This window comes from Mauremys mutica, chromosome 4, assembly GCF_020497125.1.
Source record: "Mauremys mutica isolate MM-2020 ecotype Southern chromosome 4, ASM2049712v1, whole genome shotgun sequence".
Classification (NCBI taxonomy): domain Eukaryota; kingdom Metazoa; phylum Chordata; order Testudines; family Geoemydidae; genus Mauremys; species Mauremys mutica.
Genome location: NC_059075.1, coordinates 42,186,760 through 42,205,706, shown reverse-complemented (window position 1 = coordinate 42,205,706; position 18,947 = coordinate 42,186,760). Strand labels below are relative to the sequence as shown.

Below are 18,947 nucleotides of genomic sequence, written 5' to 3'. Positions count from 1 at the left end.
GGGCCTCCTGCACTAGGGATAGACACATTCTTTGTTCCCTGAAATTGCAGCCTGCTGTGAACCTTCCCTCCTTTCCCCCTCATTCCCCAGGTGCTGAGAAAAGTACAAAAGGACAAGATTAAGTGGATTCTCATAATTCCAGGTTAACCATGGAACAACCTGTGTGTGCAACTGTCCTTAGCCAAGCCCTGGACTCTTCATTTCATAATCAATAGGAACTGATTCACGATGCTAAGAACATCCTTCTCTTATGGATATAGCTTGTGAGATTGACCCTGAAGTGCCAAGTTCTCCCTGACTCAGACATTAATGTCCTTCTTAAGTCTCTAACACAAGCAACCAATGGCAAGTACAACCTAGTCTGAAAAGCTTTCTCCTTATGAGTTACTAATACAGTTAGTTCCCTCTCTGGGTGCTAAATACCTGATTTTAAAATATTTTTTCCAGTGCAGCCTAAAGAAAAGCCCTAGTACCTGAAAAGACCTGGCTGCTGTGTTTTAGTTCTCTCGGCTCTAGTGCCACCTTCCTTGTGCAACATCCTCTACTTAGGAGTGTTCTAAAAGCAGCCAAGCAACTGAAGTCCAAATTCCATGCAATCCACCTCCCTGGAGGAGCCCAAGATGGTCCAGAATACAGTGCCATTCTCCTTTTAAATCTGTGGACACAGGTGGCATTTTCAATTGCAATTCCATCAGATAGAAGATTAGGAGAAATCACAACCATTTGATGCAATTTTTAATTTGCTGCCTTTCTTCTTGTGCTCAGCTGCATTCCCCAGACAAATCCCAGCTTTCACACTGAGCAAAAGGTGTCCCTTGTCTCCTTTCCTTCAGAGCAACTCAGGATGTGACAAAGAAAGGATCCTACATTCATGCAGCATGACCTGAAGCCTCTCACATTTTACCTAGAAAAGACAAAAGTGTTTCAGATTAGCTGATTCCTTCTGTGGGTTCTGTAGCAATACAGAAATGCAAAGCAGCTTGTGAAGTATTGACTTCTCCATGGATTTGTTCCCCTGTTCTTGAAGCATCACTCTGAGAAGGGGTACTTTGTAAACATCCATTGGGCGAGGGCTCAGATTGCTTCCAGGAGAAAAAGTGGATACTATAGAAGAGATTTGCAAAGCAGCCACCTGGAAGCCCAGCTGCTCCTTTATTAAGCATCATAGGGTGCATATTAGTGACTCATTTTATTCACCTTTTGGGTAACCCATTCTAAGGCTCCAATTTAAAATTCTAACATGTTTTTTGAGTCAAAGAATATGTTTTTCCCTCCCTAATTTGTCTAATTGTTGCTGCTATGTAAAGATCATTAATATGGGTGCCTGGAGCTCTTGTCAGCCTTCTCAGTTACTGTTGTTCTGCATTGTGTGTGGATTGAGGATGTCACCCTTGTGGGCTCCTTGTGCTCTAGCAGCAGTGACCTCTTGAATTTTTCTGAGCCATTCTTCTGCCTGACATCACCTGTGGAGCAGTGATGGAGAGAGGTGAGCCCCTTAATACAGATTCCAGGAGCTACATGTTGCAGATATCCTTTTAATAAGCGAGGAACTTTTCTGTACAGTGAAACCGACCCCAGAATTGTCTCCAGCTCTCCCAGTGCTATGGAATCTGTCCTGCATTGAGAACCCAGCTCCACCATCAAAATCTGTCATCACAAACCATTGACAACAGTGAGCTCCCCTGGGAGGCCATGGCTGTTTTGGTTTGCAGTCCAAGTGATGGCTGGAGGCCCCCTTTATTCTCTGCCTCTGATGGGATGAGTACCTCAGGCAGACACAAGACAGTTTAGTGGCAGTCAGAAAGTACAGAAACGGATTTATGAACTTGAAGAATGGAAGACGTCAAATGCAACACAGAGAAAAGTGAGAGAGACCTGAAACTTAGTGAGTTGGAGCAAAGCTGATACTGTTTTCAGTGAAACAAAGGTTTGTGCGAATGGTGTATGCCCCTTATTCCTTTTTTCTTCTAGGTAATCTCATTTCCTTTGTGCACTGAAGTCTGTTGGCAGGAAACCAGAATAGGGGAAGCAGCACACTCCAATTCACACGGGGGTTGGGGATGGTCCACTGGTTTCCCATGTGCCTGTTGAATAGCTAGGGCCAGTGGAGAGCACAGTCAGCACAGAGAGCAAGGGTCTAGGACAACATTTTTTTCTGTAATGGTTCATATATCATACTCATCGCCATAGTAGCTGAGTGCCTTCTATTAGTGCAATAAGTTAGGTAGTTCCCCTGTGTAACAGTGGAGAACATTGCAACCAGAGTTGCATGGCACCAAGATTCAGACCTAGGTCTTTTGTATGCTACTGCAGAGCACTCCCAACCTGAAAAACAAGGGGCTGCCACATATAATCATACCAGTGGTCTCCCATATGGCAGTGCAGAGTACTCCTTTCTTCCTCTCTTGTATGTTTCTGAGCGCAGCGTCTGCTACATTGAGATAAGTGATTATGTTGATATCCTTTGAGCCTACCTAGGTTTGCTCCTGGTGGGGGAGTTATTAGGTGTGTATTCAGTACAGGTAGTGAGGAGCCACTGCTTCTATCTGCTTTCCTACAGTCCACACTTGCTTTCCCCATTGTAGCAGACCACAGGGGGAACAGCTTTCTGCCTTTGCCCTCCTTCCCCAGCCCCCGTGTTCTGAAACAACCTGCTCTTGGTACTGGGCTCAGGAAGCTATTCAACCTGCCATTAACCAAGTGCTGCTGGCTTATCTCACAGCTGATCTGTAACCAAACAGCCCTCTCCTCAGTTGCCATTTACATACAGGGAAGCTGAGTCTCAGAGAGGGGAGATGACTTGTCTTTGACCGCATGGCAAATCAGTGTTAGAATACAAGCCAGTTTGTCACACTCTGAGGCCTATGATTTAACCACGAAGTCATCCATGCCACTCTTGACTCAGCCTGCCATTCCAGGAAGCAGCTCCCCAGATAGGAGGCGGAGAGATGAGGGTCTAGTGGTCTGCGGGCCAGATTGAGAGCCAGGAACTCCTAAATTCTAATTCTTTCTCTGCCACTAGCACCCTCTGTAGCGTTGGGCAAGTCATGTCCCCTCTCTGAGCCTTGCGTTTCTCCATTTGTCAGCATTAATTAGTGAATGTTTGTGAAGTGCTGTGTCAAGTATTAGAAGGCTTTGTGCTCTGGTTCATCCCTTTGTAGCCTCCCCTTTTTTTTTTTTTTTTTTGAGAAAGGGAGCCCTTCAGTTGAATGGGCAGCAGGGCCAATCCCAAGGCCAAAGGGGAGTGATAACCAGAGAGCAGGCTCCAACTTGTAAACCAAAACCTCCCAGGGGGTTGCTGCTAAGAGATTAGAAGGGATTCCTTTGCCAGCTGGCATCTGGATTCCCCCGTCTATCTAGCCAGGCATTTACAGCATGTCCATCAGCACATTATTGTAGTCACAGTGTACTCCCTCACTCATCTTTCAGTGGGGAAAGCACCAGCACACACGGTAATAAGTGTGTGCTGCAAGGCTGGGCAGAGCTACTAGTTTCATCACAAGTGACTACAGGTCAAGGAGACCTGAAGAAAAATTAAAGGGATAAAGTTAGTGAGTGGGAAGGGCCCTTTTATCAGAGCCGGTGTTCCTTCGCTGCAGGATCCTGGCCAAAAGGGCAGCCAACCACTAGTTGCCAGCTAACCATCTAGATTTTTTTTCCTGTCTCATTAAAATGCCTGGAATTGTGTGTTGGGGCAGTACCACAATGAGGTGAGCAACAGCTGCCTGCATTTTGGAGGAGGAGGATCAAACTGGGATCTGATGGAAGCACTACACCTAAAGGAGAAGAGGCCCATGCGGAAGCCTGGCTGGTGGTGAGTATAGGCTACCAGCACTGAATTGTTGGGGATGGGGCAACATGTCCTATGGTCTTAAGAACATGACTAGGAGTAACTTTGGCTGTCTGAGTCAGAGGGTCTGTGTGTGCATGATGCTATTGGATTGGGTCTATTTATGGGTCCCACTCTTTCTGGAAGAGTCCAAGTGCAGGAGATAGTGTATCTGTATCTGGAATACCATGCCCTCTCTTTGTGGGAACTCTAGGTGAAAGCAGTGGGTGCTATATCTTGCCTTGGGCAGGTCTCTGAGACTATACAGTAGAACTGGGTGGCTAGGTTTGGCAAGCTGAAGCTGTCTGAATGTGTCTATGGGACAATTTATTTGGTATTTATGTGTGTGCGCAAGTCCATGTTTGGAAAACGATATATGTCTATGTGCCCATTTGTGACAGGCTGTGACTCTACTTGTTGTCTCACTTGGCAGACTGCAAACAAGAGCATATCCAACTGACTCTGTGAAGTTGTTAAGCCACAGTGACTGTAGTGTACACTGTGGCAGGCTATCTGTAAGTGCATTGCCCTATGTGTTGGATTCTATCCATTGTTTTTTTATTTATTTATTTATTTTGCATTGACAGGGAGGTTGTGTCTGCCTGACGGCACCTGGTGGAGGGGATTGCATATCTGAGGGCCTAGGTGGGATGTGGCACATACAGAACTGATACCATTTGGGTGGACTGCATGGGTCTTGACCTGGCCTTCAGGCTGAGTGTTTTATTTGGAAATGGGAGGAAGAGGAGCTTTCTGGCATGATCTCATCTTGTGAGTCTCTAGCTAGCCATCGTGCTCTGTGTTCCCAGTGAGAATGGGACAAGTGGTTCTGAGTGGGGGGCAGATCTCGCAGTCACCCTAGCCTATGTTGCAGCTAGAACAGAATTCTGATATGATAAAACCTCTATTCCTTCAGCAAATATTGCCTCTGGTCAGAAAATTCTATTTCCCCAAAAAATATTTATTTTTTTACAATGGTTTTAAGATTAATATTGTTTTTAAACCTTGGCAGCTGAGCCTGAGCTAGGTCCTTGTGCAGGAGAGATGCAGAATTTCTTAAGGCACCTCATGCACCACAACAAACACAGGGTCCTTTGGGGGAACAACCCAAGACTGGATGGGTCCAAATCTAGGTACCCACAGGAGCAACGGTACCTGCACTGACACAAAAACCATCTAGTAGGACCTCCAGGAGGGGAGAGGAGCTGCATGGCAAGGAAATGGAGACATCAAGCCTTCTGTGAATGGAGTTAGCACACCCTTCCCTTCTCTTCTCAGATCAGCTCATCCTGAGCAGCTTGAATGTGGGGCTTGTGATTTGGATTTAGACCTCAGTACTCAGGAGCTACAGAATGGACCTTTGTGATTTGCAGGATACAGTGTAAGTTGTGGGACTCCTGCATCCCAGCTCTGAGGCAGCAAGAGCCTGGGTGTCTCTCAGATCCCCTTCTTGGTGAACTTTATTTTTTTTTAAACTTATTTGTTCCTTCATAAAGAAATCCTGATTCTTCAGGACAGAGGGAGGGCTGGAGTCCTAGGATAGCTGGAACCAGAACAGGAAGGATTGTCCAGCCTCCCTTCCCCCTTTCCAACACGCTCATCACACTTTCCTGCTTCCCATTCTCAGCTATCCCCTGCCTCCAAACACTGTGCAGTTTCTCCATTCAGTGCCCCTCTCTTCCCCACCAAATGTCCAGCCATTCTGAAGAGTGTGGTCTTCACATCACCAAAGTGACTCTCAGAGAGAAGTACATGGAGCCACCAAGACAGATAAATGTTCCAAAAGGGATCCCCAAAGTGGGTGATATGTCCTGAACTGCAGGGTTAGAAGCCCAGGCCTTAGTGTGCTCAGGTCTCTGGCCCCCTTGTTCCCTTCATGTTACTCTGGGATCCGGAGAGTAGGTGGTAACAGTTTCTCTCTCAGTTTGGGTAGGGCTGGGTGCCTTTCAGCTGCACTTGCAGGATTTCACCACCATGTTGGAGAGCTGCTCCACTTTGGGGGTCCTCCCAACATAGTACAGGATGGTGAGGGACTCCAGGTCCTGCGGGACACAGCAGGGCGAGGCAGATGCCTCTGGATTCAGCGTGTGATACAGGCCCAGCACCTGCAGAAACAAAACACATGTAGGAACTAGGTTGGAGATGCCTGAGGCTACTGGGGCTACCATATGATGCTTTTCCACTCCAGTGGGATCAGCAGAGCTGGTCTCTCGGCATTTATGTCACTCAACACTATAGTACTTGACTGACTGGCAGGGACACTCTCCAGTAGGTTTGCCCCAAAATAGGGCCTGTCTTTGAATGTTTCTAATCTGCCCAGCCTTGAATGAGCCTTTATTATTTATTGCCAAGTGCATTTGCTTTGATAATCAAAATGAGTGGTCTATGGAGCACAAATGCAGCCTGAGTAACAACTAACTCCTCTTCGCAGCTGGGCATTGGCATGGCTGATGGTGTCAAAATTTAAGCTTTTAACAAAGCAGGGTGTAACTAGCCTGGGGCCATGTTGTGCTGAGCTCCATAAAAAGCAGCTGAAAAAATCAGTGTTGTTGATTTCAGCCAACTTCTCCCGATAGTACTGGATTTAATCCAGCCTTCTCAAGTATCCATGATTCCCTCCCAGCTTTGAACCATCTGATGCGCTCACTCCACTCCATCCTCCAAGTCATTACAATATAGTATTGGCGCCAGAACAGAGTCCTGTGGGACCCCACTGGATTCCTCCTCCCAGCTGGCCCTGAACCACTGATATTATACTCTCTAGTCACGTAACTGTCTTATAGCAGTGGCCATGTTTCTCCTCAAAGGTGGCTGCATTTCAGTGGTGGGTGACTTCTACATTTACAAGGTGAAAATCTACTCTTACCTGCCCCAGTTCGGTCCCATTGACTGCACTGGAGTTGGCCCTATTTTAAATGAAAGGAAAGTTTGGCCCATAGTCTAAGTCAGAGGTGGTCCGGGGGCCACATCCAGCCCTTCAGATGTTTTAATCTGGTCTTAGAGCTCCCGCCAGAGAGAGGGGTCCGGGGCTTGCACCACTCTCTTGCTCCAGCCGGGGAGCAGGGTCAGGGGTTTGTCCCACTCTGCGCGTGTCGTGGCTCTGCACGGCTCCCGGAAGCAGCAGCATGTCTCCCCTCTGGCTCCTACGCATAGGGGCAGCCAGGGGGCTCCATATGCTGCCCCCACCCCAAGCATAGCCCCCACAGCTCCCATTGGCTGGGAACCACAGCTAATGGGAGCTGCAGGGGTGGCACCTGCGGATGGGGGAGCATGCAGAGCCGCCTGGCCATGCCTCCAGGTAGGAGCCAGAGGGGGGACATGCCGCTTGAGGTAAGCGCTGCCTGGAGCCTGCACGCCTGACCCCCTGCCTCAGCCTTGATCCCTCTCCCGCCCTCCAAACCCCTCAATCCCAGCCCAGAGAACCCTTCTGCACCCCCAATCCCTCATCCCCAGCCCCACCCCAGAGCCCGCACGCCCAGCCGGATCCCGCACCCCAACCCCCTGCCCCAGCCTGGAGTCCCCTCCCACACCCTGAACTCCTCATTTCTGGCCCCACCTGAGACCCCACACCCCAACCCCCAATTTTGTGAGCATTCATGGCCTGCCATACAATTTCCATACCCAGATGTGGCCCTCAGGCCAAAAAGTTTGCCCATCCTTGGTCTAACTGCTTTGTGATCCTTGGGGTTGTACAGCGCTATGGAAACATCCTATTTTATTATATAGATCCATCTAATCCCCATTTCTTTAGCTTCCCTCTGGGACATCCCCCTCCCCGAAATGCTGCACACTCCCTGAGACAGAAGTGAAGTTGGCTCAAAGTGATTATTTATAAAGAATCTTCTGTTTCTCACAGTATTTGCCCCTAGGCACTGCTGACAAACTGCCAGACTAGATCACCGTTCTAACAGCTGACCAAGGTTTTATAATTAATCTTGTTGCTCACTAATTTCCTGCTTTTTCATTGTTACTTCAAAAATAGGAACCAGCCCAAATTCTCCTTACATTTACACTGATTCAGCCCCACTGACTTCCAGAAAGCTGCCTAACAGAACGTGCCCCCCTCCACACACACTTGCCCTTTTCCTGTGCCCTGGGAAGGAGATCTCATCCCCATGGAGCCATTGGTCCCACCCATCCTCTACCCTGCTTCCAGCATTTGTTCTCTAGTCATTTCCTTGGTTCCAGTACTCCCACTGCTGCTAGCCCTTCAGCTCAGTCAGGCCTTGCTGATGTGCATATGCTCAAATCAGCACGACAGTTTTAACCTGCTTCCTGAGATCCCTCCCTTACCCACTTAGCTATCATTGCATTGAGTATCCTGTTACCAGTGGCATTTTTAATAAAGCTTGACGCAAAGTAGTTAGTGAGCAATTCTGCCTTCTCTCTGTCTTGCTGCCATTTCCCCTCCCTAGGCAAGAGCAACCCCTGCATTCCTATTTCTTTTGTTCCCTTTTGCAGGCTCAGCAGGGCACTGGAGTCTTTGCCGCTAAGTCTGCACCATCCTCATGCACACAGCATCAGCATGTCTCCCTTTTCTTGTAGATATTTAACCTTTAGGACTCTGGCCAGTCCCAAGGTGATGTTCCTCTCAAGGACTGACCATATCCTAGGGTCATCATGAGTGGGTTACCTAGAAGGGTAACCCACTAGTGCCCTAGAGGCATTAGCCTTCTGCAGATTTTATATGTGGATCATCCTGCTTAGTGGACTTCTCCCACAGCCCTAGGCCCTTTCTCCATGTGGCCCATGGGTCATGCAGGTGTCCTGCAGTGAGGAAAGGTGCCTCTGCAGAGAGGGAAATTTCCCATGTAACCACTTTCTCCTACTCCATGCAACTATCACAGCTTTTTTATGGATTTGCTCCTCTCCACAACGCACAGTGGAGGGGAATATATAGTCCTATCTACACCCAGAATCACTTCACCCACCACTGGAATGCAGAGCATTCACTTCACCCATCACTGGAGTATTAGGCAGCAGCTGTTTACAAGTGCCCAGCAGTGTTCGGTGACGGTTTACAACAGAAAGTGCAGAAGAATCCTATATCCAGTGGAAACTGCAGGAGGTGCTTAGGAAGCAGAATGTAATTACTGGAGTTGAAACTTGACTCAAGCATTTGGATTAACACCCCATCCATTACACACACACCCCCGCTGCTGCCAAAAAAAAGTACCCGGGGATCTTTAATGCCCACAGGTGGTCAGCACGGCTGTTTAAAATCTCATTTCATAGACAGCCACACAAAGCTCCTAAACTGTGGGCTGGGGCATGGGTTCAGTACTGACTCCAAAGGAAGACTGCCCCTACCTGAACCACCCTCACCATTGCCTGCAGCACTCTGAGCTTTCCTGGCACTGGCCTAGCTTGCCCCTACTTCACTTGGGAGAGTGAAATAGATCAACCCCAAGGAGGTTACAGCTGCAAGCCACAAGCAGCCACCACCATTAGAAGCCCTTGTCAGTATCAAATGCCTGTCGTACCGTGCTGTGGGTTGTGTCCGCGCTGCGGAGGTATGGGCAAGGGCCTGAGCAGAAGTTGGCGAAGTAGCCCTTGGGCTCATGGACCCATTTCCAACCCAGGTCCTGTCGGAAGTCGATGTAGAGAGGACGCACACAGCAGTTCTCCTCCATGTTCCTGACAAAACATTGGCACAAAGTGAATCCAAGGACATAGGAGAGATGGGAGCATCTGCCCCTCCCCGACATGGCTCAATGGTTTCATGCCCCATTGAAGGATATAGTCTTTTGAGCAGAAGGAGCTATTATCTCCAATGCCTGCTCTGACTGCATGACTTGGCCCGGTGCTATGGAAAGTGCCTCTGGGAGAAACAGAGTTTTGGGTGGCCATGCTGCTTGGCTACAACAAACAGAGCTGGGAGTAGCAAGAGAGAGGGAAGTCTGCAAATATGGCAGTGCTCAACTTCTACCACCAGGGACACCCCCATCAAGGTGTCGGGAAGGGAGAGGGAAAGAGCCTGGATACATATGAAAATTCCTTTTAAAATCAGAAGTGGAACATCAGAAACAAATCATAATGCCCAAGAGTGGGCACACAATGTTCAGCAAGCCCTAGCCTTGGTTGGATGACATGGCAAGTTCCAGCTCAGACTGATAGTTCAAATGTGTCCTATAGGAGGCAGTTCAAGTCCCCATAAGTCACATTCACTGGCTAGCAGCTCAGCTGCAATAGTGGGGCCACTTTTCCAATCTGTGTTAGTTTCTCCTAGGACTCCAAACACCACTGAGCTTTTGTCCCAGGATGGCCCAGCACAGCTCTGCCCTTAAAAGAGCCCTGGGGAGAATACTGATTCACAAACATCTCAGAGGACCCTGCTCATCCCAGGAGTTTCCAATGGGCTGGAAGCTTCCAGGTGTTTCCATGCCACCTGGCAGAAAAAACAGCAGCTGTCCCAGAACTGGTGATCCTGCTGCTGCTTGACTGAGGGGGAAGGATAACACCAAGGGTAGGTGGGGTCCTTGCTTACCGGAAGCAGTAATTGGTGTCTAGAGCTCGTTTCTTCCTGTAGCCTCCCAGAGCCGGACTCTCAAGCCGATGTGGGGGTAACATCATCAAAATCAGGTGGGGGTTGTGAAGGCCCTTCTGCTTCTTCAGCCGCCCCAAGTCCCCACGCCCATGGTCATCTTCACTGTCGATGCCTGAGGACAGAAAAAGGCACCCTCCTGTAAAGGGTTAGCCTCAAAGCAGAAATGGGGAGTGTATGGACCAAGGAAGGTGTGGAGAAGAGACCCCAGAAGACCTTTCAGCGACCTGGACAGGACTGTGTAATGCTTGCTCCCACTCCTAATCTAGAGAGAAGGGGACTCAATCTCTCTATTACATTCACTCCTGGACTTCTTCCCAGACTGCTCCCAAACTGGACCCTTACTTGGCCAGTGTGAATTTGGTTGCCACTGGCCTGAAATAGAGGCTTGTGGGCCACTAGTTTTACTATTTGCAAACTGCTGGTCAGGCTGTTAATCAGTCCCCCTCTCTCTTGGCTTCAGTCCCAGGACAGGCAGAAAGATGAATGGTTTAACGATGTCAGATCACTGGCTCTCTGCAGAAATAGCCTCAGAAATCGAGCTGGTGGGGGCTAGTGGCTACAGCCCAGGGCTCAGAGCCAAGAGATTCCTAGTTCTTAACCCAGCCAAGCCACTGTCTCTCTGTGCCACCTCAAGCAGTATGTCCAACTCCTGGTGCTTAAGCCACCCTATCTGGAAACCAGAGTGAAAAACAGAATCGCATGAGAAATCTGAGAATTCAGCAGAGTCAAATTTCCCAGAGAGAGGTTACAACACAAAATTACCTCTTTCTGCACACATCCATCCACGCACACATATATATACACTCATGCACTTACTGGCACGCACACTCATCTAAACACAGAATTCATGCAGTGAAACAATCCATATGCAAACCCATATCTATAATCACTACACGTACATGTAGGGGTAGCCATGTTAGTCTGGATCTGTAAAAAGCGACAAAGAGTCCTGTGGCACCTTATAGACTAACAGACATTTTGGAGCATAAGCTTTCGTGAGTGAATACCCACTTCATCAGATGCATGTCTGACGAAGTGAGTATTCACCCACGAAAGCTTATGCTCCAAAACATCTGTTAGTCTATAAGGTGCCACAGGACTCTGTCACTTTTTACATGTACATGGAGTTCCCTGGGTGTAAAATACTCAAACATTCAGATCAAGCTGGAGATTCAGTTCTTCTCCAGCTGCTCCATGCTCCCCTCTCCCATAAGGTTCCCCCAACCCTTGCCCCTTGTCACCTTTGAACTTGACCTCCAGCACCTCGTTAAAGTTTTCCAAGATGTCTCCATTGGGCTGAAAGGTGTGACATGGACAATGGATACTGATCTCCAGACCCAGGTTGGACTCTGCAGAGGAAGAGGTGACCCCATGAGAAACACATTCTAGCTACATGAACTGTCCTCCAACTTATGAAGAAAGTCCCAGGGAGGTCAGAAACCCCATAGCTCCTAGGATCTGGGCTCAGCTCAAGGGCTGCTGGATGACATGGGAGGTGGGGACCAGCTATCATCTTAAAAAAGAGAATGAGAAGGCTTCACTTGTACCAACAGCCATGCCCTTGTTAAAAGGAAACTTCTCCTGAGGGGAGAAGGACATTTATGGCTAGATTTTCTAAAGTACTCAGCACCTAACAGCATCTGTTTTCATCAGTGAGTGCTATTAGAATCTGAACCCTTTGTGTTCAAATCTGGCCCTGAGTGTTTATGTTAAGTCAGTTTTCTTCCCCATCACTGCTCCATTAACAGGCCTCCATCTACTGCTGGAGGAAGAGACCTGAAGTCAAGTGAGTTTGACATGAATAAATGTTTCACTGGGAGCATTTTGCCGAGCCCTGATCAGCACAGCAGCTGCATCCTCCTGTTTTTGTTGATTTTCCATCTAAGTCACACAGATTTTCCTGAGGTAATGTGTTTCTTCATATTAACGAAAACTTCCTGAGACCTGCCATACTGTGTGCTCACAAGAGAGGTTCTCATGGTAGCAGGAATCTGTTGACACTAGATTCTTACAGAAGCTTCTATTCTATGTCTTTGTATGAATGGAAATGGCTGTCTGTCTATGGTATTGCTAAGGTACCTGTCACCTTGATATCTAAGCACCATCCACACTGTGACCACTTGCATTGCACAGTACCAGCCAGCAGGACTGCCCAAAGCTAAGTGTGATACAGGCACTGAACTCAGGCCATTAAGGACAGAAGTTGGACTGCTTTAAAATAGGAGGAACCAACAAACTCATGGCTCATTCTTCCCAAGACTGGCTTCATGCCAAGTGCCTGCATTCCAGCTTTCAGTGACAGCCAGGTTCCAGCTGTGAGGGTAATCCAGCTGTGACTCATGATACCTGTGATCCAACTATGAGGAGTACTGAGAGTTACCCCATAACTGTTTGCTGGCTCTGCTGAATGGTAGCAGAGGCAAAACTATTAATATGTTCTCAGTCACCTTTGTACACTGTAATACTGTGGCCTCTATCTAGCTAGATGTGTCAGACAAATGCATTAGACTAAAAGCCTCTGGTATTCCCTCATCTTTACACCTGTGAGACCCAGGCATGAGAATCAGGATTCTTGGTCCCACCACATTGTTTGCAGTTCTAAGGGAGCTCAGCCTCTTGAAGAGTAGGAAAATTTGCAGCTATCATGTCCTGCCTCGGACTGAGGGAACTACCCTTTGCTAGAGGGAGATGAGGTTCTTCTTCAAGTGATTGCTCCTATGCATTCCAGTTAGGTGTGCGCGCCGCGCGTGCACGGCTCTTCGGAAGATTTTTACCCTAGCAACACTCGGTGGGTCGGCTGGGCACCCCCTGGAGTGGCGCCGCTATGGCGCAGGATATATACCCCTGCCGACCCATCCGCCCCTCAGTTCCTTCTTTCCGCCCGTGACGGCCGTTGGAACAGTGGAGCGCGGCTTAGCTGACCTCCACTTCCCTAGCTACTCGTAGTTTCTCTCGTTTAGTATATAGTTCAGATGTTTATAGTTGTAGTTAACTTTATTTCTTTTGTAGTTTAGTATTTATTTTCAGGAGTTCGGGGTTTATCCCCTTCCCCTCACCCGGTGCCGGGTCCGATGCCCGGTCCACAGGGTTTATAATGCTCGGCCGGCCACGAGCCGAGGCCGACAAGAGATCCTCTCCTAAGTGCCTCGAGGAATCTCAACTAACAGATAAGTGCCGCATTTGTGAGGCCTTTAATCCGAGAACAAAGGGGAGCGGGACTTTTGTCTCAAGCAGCTCCTGAGGGAGGCAGTTCTTGCTCCTCCGCTCTCGGCGCCGAGCGCTGGTTAGTCTTCAAGGAGCGCTCCCTCGGCACCGGATCACCGGTACCGCCAAGGCCTCCTGGCACTGGCCCTCGCTGGCTCCGACGTCCACTCGGCATGGTTCCCTCTCCTGGAGGATGAAGAGGCACAATATACTTGCTGCATCCGAGCCGCCTGCTCCGCAGCTGAGCGCTATGCTCAGTCGGAGCGCCTGGCACCGACGTCGGCCGCGACACCGACAATATCTGCACCATTAACTCCGGCCAGGCAAGAGCCGTCGAGTCCGGTGCTGGAAGGCTCCCCGGTACGGACCGTGGTAGAGCTCGCTATGAAGCTGCGTCCGAGCCGCCTGCTCTGCAGCCGAGCGCTATGCTCAGTCGGTTCGCCCAGCACCGATGTTGGCCGCGGCACCGACAATATCTGCACCGTTAACTCCAGCCAGGCAAGAGCCATCGAGTCTGGTGCTGGAAAGCTCCCCGGTACGGACCGTGGTCGAGCTCGCTATGAAGCTGTGTCCGAGCCGCCTGCTCCGCAGCCGAGCGCTACGCTCAGTCGGTTCGCCCGGCACCGATGTCGGCCGCGGCACCGACAATATCCGCACCGTTAACTCCGGCCAGGCAAGAGCCATCGAGTCCGGTGCTGGAAAGCTCCCCGGTACGGACCGTGGTCGAGCTCGCTATGCAGCTGCGTCCGAGCCGCCTGCTCCGTAGCCGAGCGCTATGCTCAGTCGGATCGCCCGGCACCGATGTCTGCCGCGGCACCGACAGTATCCACACTGTTAACTCCGGCCAGGCAAGAGCCGTCGAGTCCGGTGCCGGAAAGCTCCCTGGTACGAACCGTGGTCAAGCTCGCTTTTAAGCTGTGTCCGAGCCGCCTGCTCCGCAACCCGAGCGCTCTACTACATCGTACTGCCCGGCACCGGTACCTGCTGCGGCACCGACAGTATCAGCACCGTAGACTCCGGCCACGCAAGAGCCGTCGAGTCCAGCACCTGAACGCTCCCCGGTGCGAGCTGTGGTCGAACTCACTATTTCCTCCACGCTGGAAACATTTCCACAGCGAGGGAGTTGATGGCAAGGGCAGAGCCTGCGCTGCTTTAACCCCCGACACTGCCGGTGCGGGTTATATTGTCTATCGGCGAGCCTGTCTTGCTCACGCAACCCTGCGTCGGCACCGCAGAGCGGCACCGTTCCCGATCGCGGTCCCGCAGACGTTCTCGGTCCCGTCACCGATCGCGGTCCCGACGCCGCTCGCAGTCTCGGCACCGTTCTCTATTTCGGTACCATTAGTACTCGCAGCACCGGTCAGCGTCCTGTTCGCTGGCCCGGTACACTCGGCACTGATCCCGATCCCGGCACTGCCCCAGGCACCGAGACTCCCGTAGCCACTCCTGAACTTCGAGCCTCGCGCTCTCGGTCGACCGCCCGGCACAGCTCCAGTGGCAGGTCCCGTTCTCGGTACCAGTATGTCTCCCGGTACCGATCCCCGGGGCCGCGTCGAGCGACGTCAGTTAGAGAAGGAGACTCTACCAAAGCCTCTTCAGCTCCTTCAGGGCCATCCAGCCACGCATCAGTGTTGCCGCTTGCGGACACTTCATATGCGCAGTACTCTGTTTTCCGATGTGCCCTCCAGAGTCTTCCAGGAGACCTATCAGTGGTCCTTCTAGTCACCTTGGGCGTACTACCACGCCAGAGGCATACCGGTGCTCCCATCTCGCTCCGTTCCGTCGGAGCTCTGGGTGCCAGAGGCGACAATTAGCCGTCCCCCTCCGACCAGTATGGAGCAAGCCCCGGTTCACCCACCGGGCTCCCAGATCCCACTGGATCAGGAGGTCGTCCAGGAGCGCGAGCCCACACAGGACCCGCTTGTCCCTGGCCTTTCTTCTTCCTCCTCCCCAGATGAGGCGGGGGCAGGAACATACTCCTCGGGCCCTCCTCCGATCAGAACACAAGTACATGGTATCATCCAGGGGGTACGAGTACCTATATGAACGTCTACCCCCACTCCGCTCCCTTGTCGTCCAGTCCCTTAATGAGACAGAGCGCCATGGCCAGCAGGCTCAAGCCCCTAAATCCAAGGAGGCTAGGCGAATGGTCTTTCTGGGCCGTAAGATGTACTAGGCGGGGGCCCTGCCACTTTGTGTAGCAAACTAGCAAGCCCTGCTTAGCCGCTACTATGGGTGACGCTGGGCAGATTTACAGAGTCGGTTCTTCAGAACTCCTGTCAAGAGTTCGATGCCCTCCTGGAACGAAGGAAAAAGCTGGCTAGAGCTTCCCTCCAGGCCTCGTTGGATGCAGCTGACTCCGCTGCCACGACTCTGGCCTCGGGTGTTGCCACGAGGCGCATTTCATGGCTCCAGTTATCGAGCCTTCCCTCGCAGCTGCTGCACACTATACAGGTCTTGCCCTTCAATGGCAAAGGCCTGTTCTCTTAAAAAAAAAAAAAAAAAACTGGCCCTAGGCTGCAAAGCCTAAAGGGCAGCAGGGTCACTTTGCGCTCTCTCTCGGCATGCACACGCAGGTGCTTCAGCGCCGACCTTTCCGTCCCCAGCCTCACCGCTCTTACCCTGCGCCTAGACAAAGACAGGACTTTGCCAGCAGGCGTCGCTTACGCGGTCGTAGGCGTCAATCAGGACCTCAAAGGAGCCAAAATTAGGGTCCTTCTAACCACCAATGGGGCTAAAGCCTACCCATCCTCGTCCCTCTTAGGGACCCCTCTCACGAGCGATTCCTCTTGCAACAGGTGCGGACGCTCCTCTTCATTGGAGCTATACAGGAGGTACCTAAGGACGAAACCTAATCCCCTAGGCGAAGGGAGGTCTCAGACCTATCCTAGACCTGCGGGAACTCAACAAATTCACGATGCAGATAAGTTCCGCATGGTACCCATGGGGACCGTCATCCCATCCTTGGATCCCGGAGACTGGTATGCCGCCCTCGATATGAAGGGCGCGTATTTTCACGTCGCCATTTCTCTTCCACACAGAAGGTATCCCCGGTTTGGGGCCTACTGTCGTTTCCAGTATACGGCCTCCCGGTTGGCCTCTATACAGCCCAAGTGTATTCAAAGTGCATGGCTGTAGTCGCCGCCTCTCTTCGCCACCGTCGGATACACGTTCTCCGTATCTAGACGATTGGCTCATTGGGGGACCATCGGGCCCAAGTTACCAGTCATGTGGGCACCGACAGGGACCTATTCCTGTGTCTAGGCCTGATGATCAATAGAAAAATCCACTCTGACTCCCACACAGGGAATAGAATTCATTGGGGCCATCCTGGACTCCAGTCTCGCCAGAGCCTGCTTACCTCAGCCTCGGTTTCATGCGCTGGTAACAATTGTACAAGGTCTATGGGCCTTCCCGACAACTTTGGCTCGCACTTGCCTAGGTTTCCTGAGTCACATGGCTGTCTGCACGTTTGTTTCCAAATATGCCAGGCTTCGCCTTTGTCCACTTCAATCGTGGCTCACCTTGGTGTACCACCCGGGCAGAGATAGCTTACTCATGGTCGTCTCGTTCCCCCCGAGCATCCTAGGCTCCCTTGACCGGGAGTCAGCGCCCTCCCTGGTGTATCCAGGGATGCTGTTCCATTCACCCCTCGGGGTCCCTCACGACAGACACCCCATCTCTCGGCTGGGTGCTCACCTGGGTCAGTTTCGCACTCACGGCCTTCGGTCGGCTCAAGAGCTGGCCTTACACGTCAATGTCCGAGAGCTGAGAGCAGTCTGCCTTGTATACCAGGCGTTTCAGCTGGCGGATCGCCTCAGCAGATCCTTCCTGTCTCACAAGTGGTCGTTTCCTCCGGGCATTATCCATTCCGTTTTCCGGAAGTGGGACTTTCCCCACATAGCCCTCTTCGCTCTCGCGAGAACGAAAAGAGAGAGAAGTTCTCCTCATTCCAAGGCCTCTCCCCAGGCTCGGTCTTGGAGGTTTTTTCTGATGCCGTGGATGAGCCATCTGCTGTACGCTTTTCCATTGTTCCCGCTGGTTCACAGGGTCCTGCTAAAACTCCGCAGGGACAGAGCGCACCTGATCATGATCGCTCCAGTGTAACCCAGGCAGCACTGCTACACCACGTTGCTACACCTGTCGGTAGCCAACCCTATTCCCCTGCCTCTTTGCCTAGACCCCATGACGCGGGATCACGGCAAGCTTCACCACCCGGATTTGTAATCCCTGCACCTCACAGCATGGCTGCTGCGTGGCTAAACCGATCCAAGTTACGTTGTTCTGCCTTGGTTCTACAGGATTCTCCTGGGTGGTAGGAAATCTTCCACTCGGGTAACGTATCTGGCCAAGTGGAAGCGTTTCTCCTGCTGCTTCGAAACACGCGATGTTTCTCCCGCCGAGGTCCCGATCCATTCCATCTTGGACTACCTCTGGTCTCTCAAACAGCAGTGCGATCATCATTAAGGGTACACTTGGCAGCCATCTCTCCCTTCCACCCAGTGGAGAGTGGCCACTCCGTATTCTTACACCTTCTGGTTTCTAGGTTCCTCAAGGGCTCGGAGCGTTTGTACCCCTCCAGTTGGCCCCACCAAAACCTGGGTCTTCTACCTGGTTCTAACCAGTTATGACTGCCCCATTCGAGCCGCTGTTATACCTGTCCCGGAAGACAGTTTTCCTCGTAGCCTTGCCATAGGCCAGACGAGTCTCCGAGCTTCAGGCTCTCACAATGGACCCACGCTATACTGTGTTCCTCAAGGACAAGGGCAGTTGTTCCTCCCTAAGGTGGTGTCGGCCTCTCATATCAACCAGGAGATCTTCCTTCTGGTCTTCTTTCCGAAGCCACACTCATCGTAAGGAGAGCAACAGTTACCCTCCCTAGACGTCCGTAGGGCGTCCGCAATCTATATCGAGCGGACAAAGCCCTTTCGTAACGCTCCCAAATCTTCGTCGTACTGGCATACCGGACGAAGGGCATACCTGTCTCCTCCTAAAGGATTTCATCTTCAATGATGTCGTGCATCCGCACCTCCTGTGTTTTGGCCCATGTTCCATAGAGCCACCTTACGGCACATTCCACCAGGGCTCAGGCTTCTCTGCTGCCTTCCTGGCTCACATACCCTTTCAGGGGATGTGTCGTGCAACTACCTGGCCCTCGGTCCACACCTTTGCCTCATTGGTCCAAGAGTCCAGAGCTGATGCAGCCTTTGGCTCAGCAGTTTTGCATTCTGCAACATCTAACTCCGACCCCACCGCCTAGGTAAGGCTTGGGAATCACCTAACTGGAATGCATAGGAGCAATCACTCGAAGAAGAAAAGACGGTTACTCACCGTTGTAACTGTTGTTCTTCAAGATGTGTTGCTCCT

At 51.1% G+C, this 18,947-nt stretch overlaps 1 protein-coding gene across 1 annotated transcript in view; it reads right to left on the bottom strand.

Annotated features, from left to right (window-relative positions):
• Positions 1–4,812: 4,812 nt before the first annotated feature.
• TGFB3 (transforming growth factor beta 3) overlaps positions 4,813–18,947 on the bottom strand; it is a 28,883-nt gene continuing 14,748 nt past the window's right edge. The window contains exons 4-7 of the mRNA XM_045013838.1: positions 11,618–11,725; positions 10,317–10,488; positions 9,313–9,466; positions 4,813–5,934 (exon numbers count right to left, since the gene is read on the bottom strand). Coding sequence (XP_044869773.1) covers positions 5,776–5,934; positions 9,313–9,466; positions 10,317–10,488; positions 11,618–11,725 — 593 coding nt within the window. The 3' untranslated portion in view covers positions 4,813–5,775. The remainder of the gene's footprint in view (positions 5,935–9,312; positions 9,467–10,316; positions 10,489–11,617; positions 11,726–18,947) is intronic.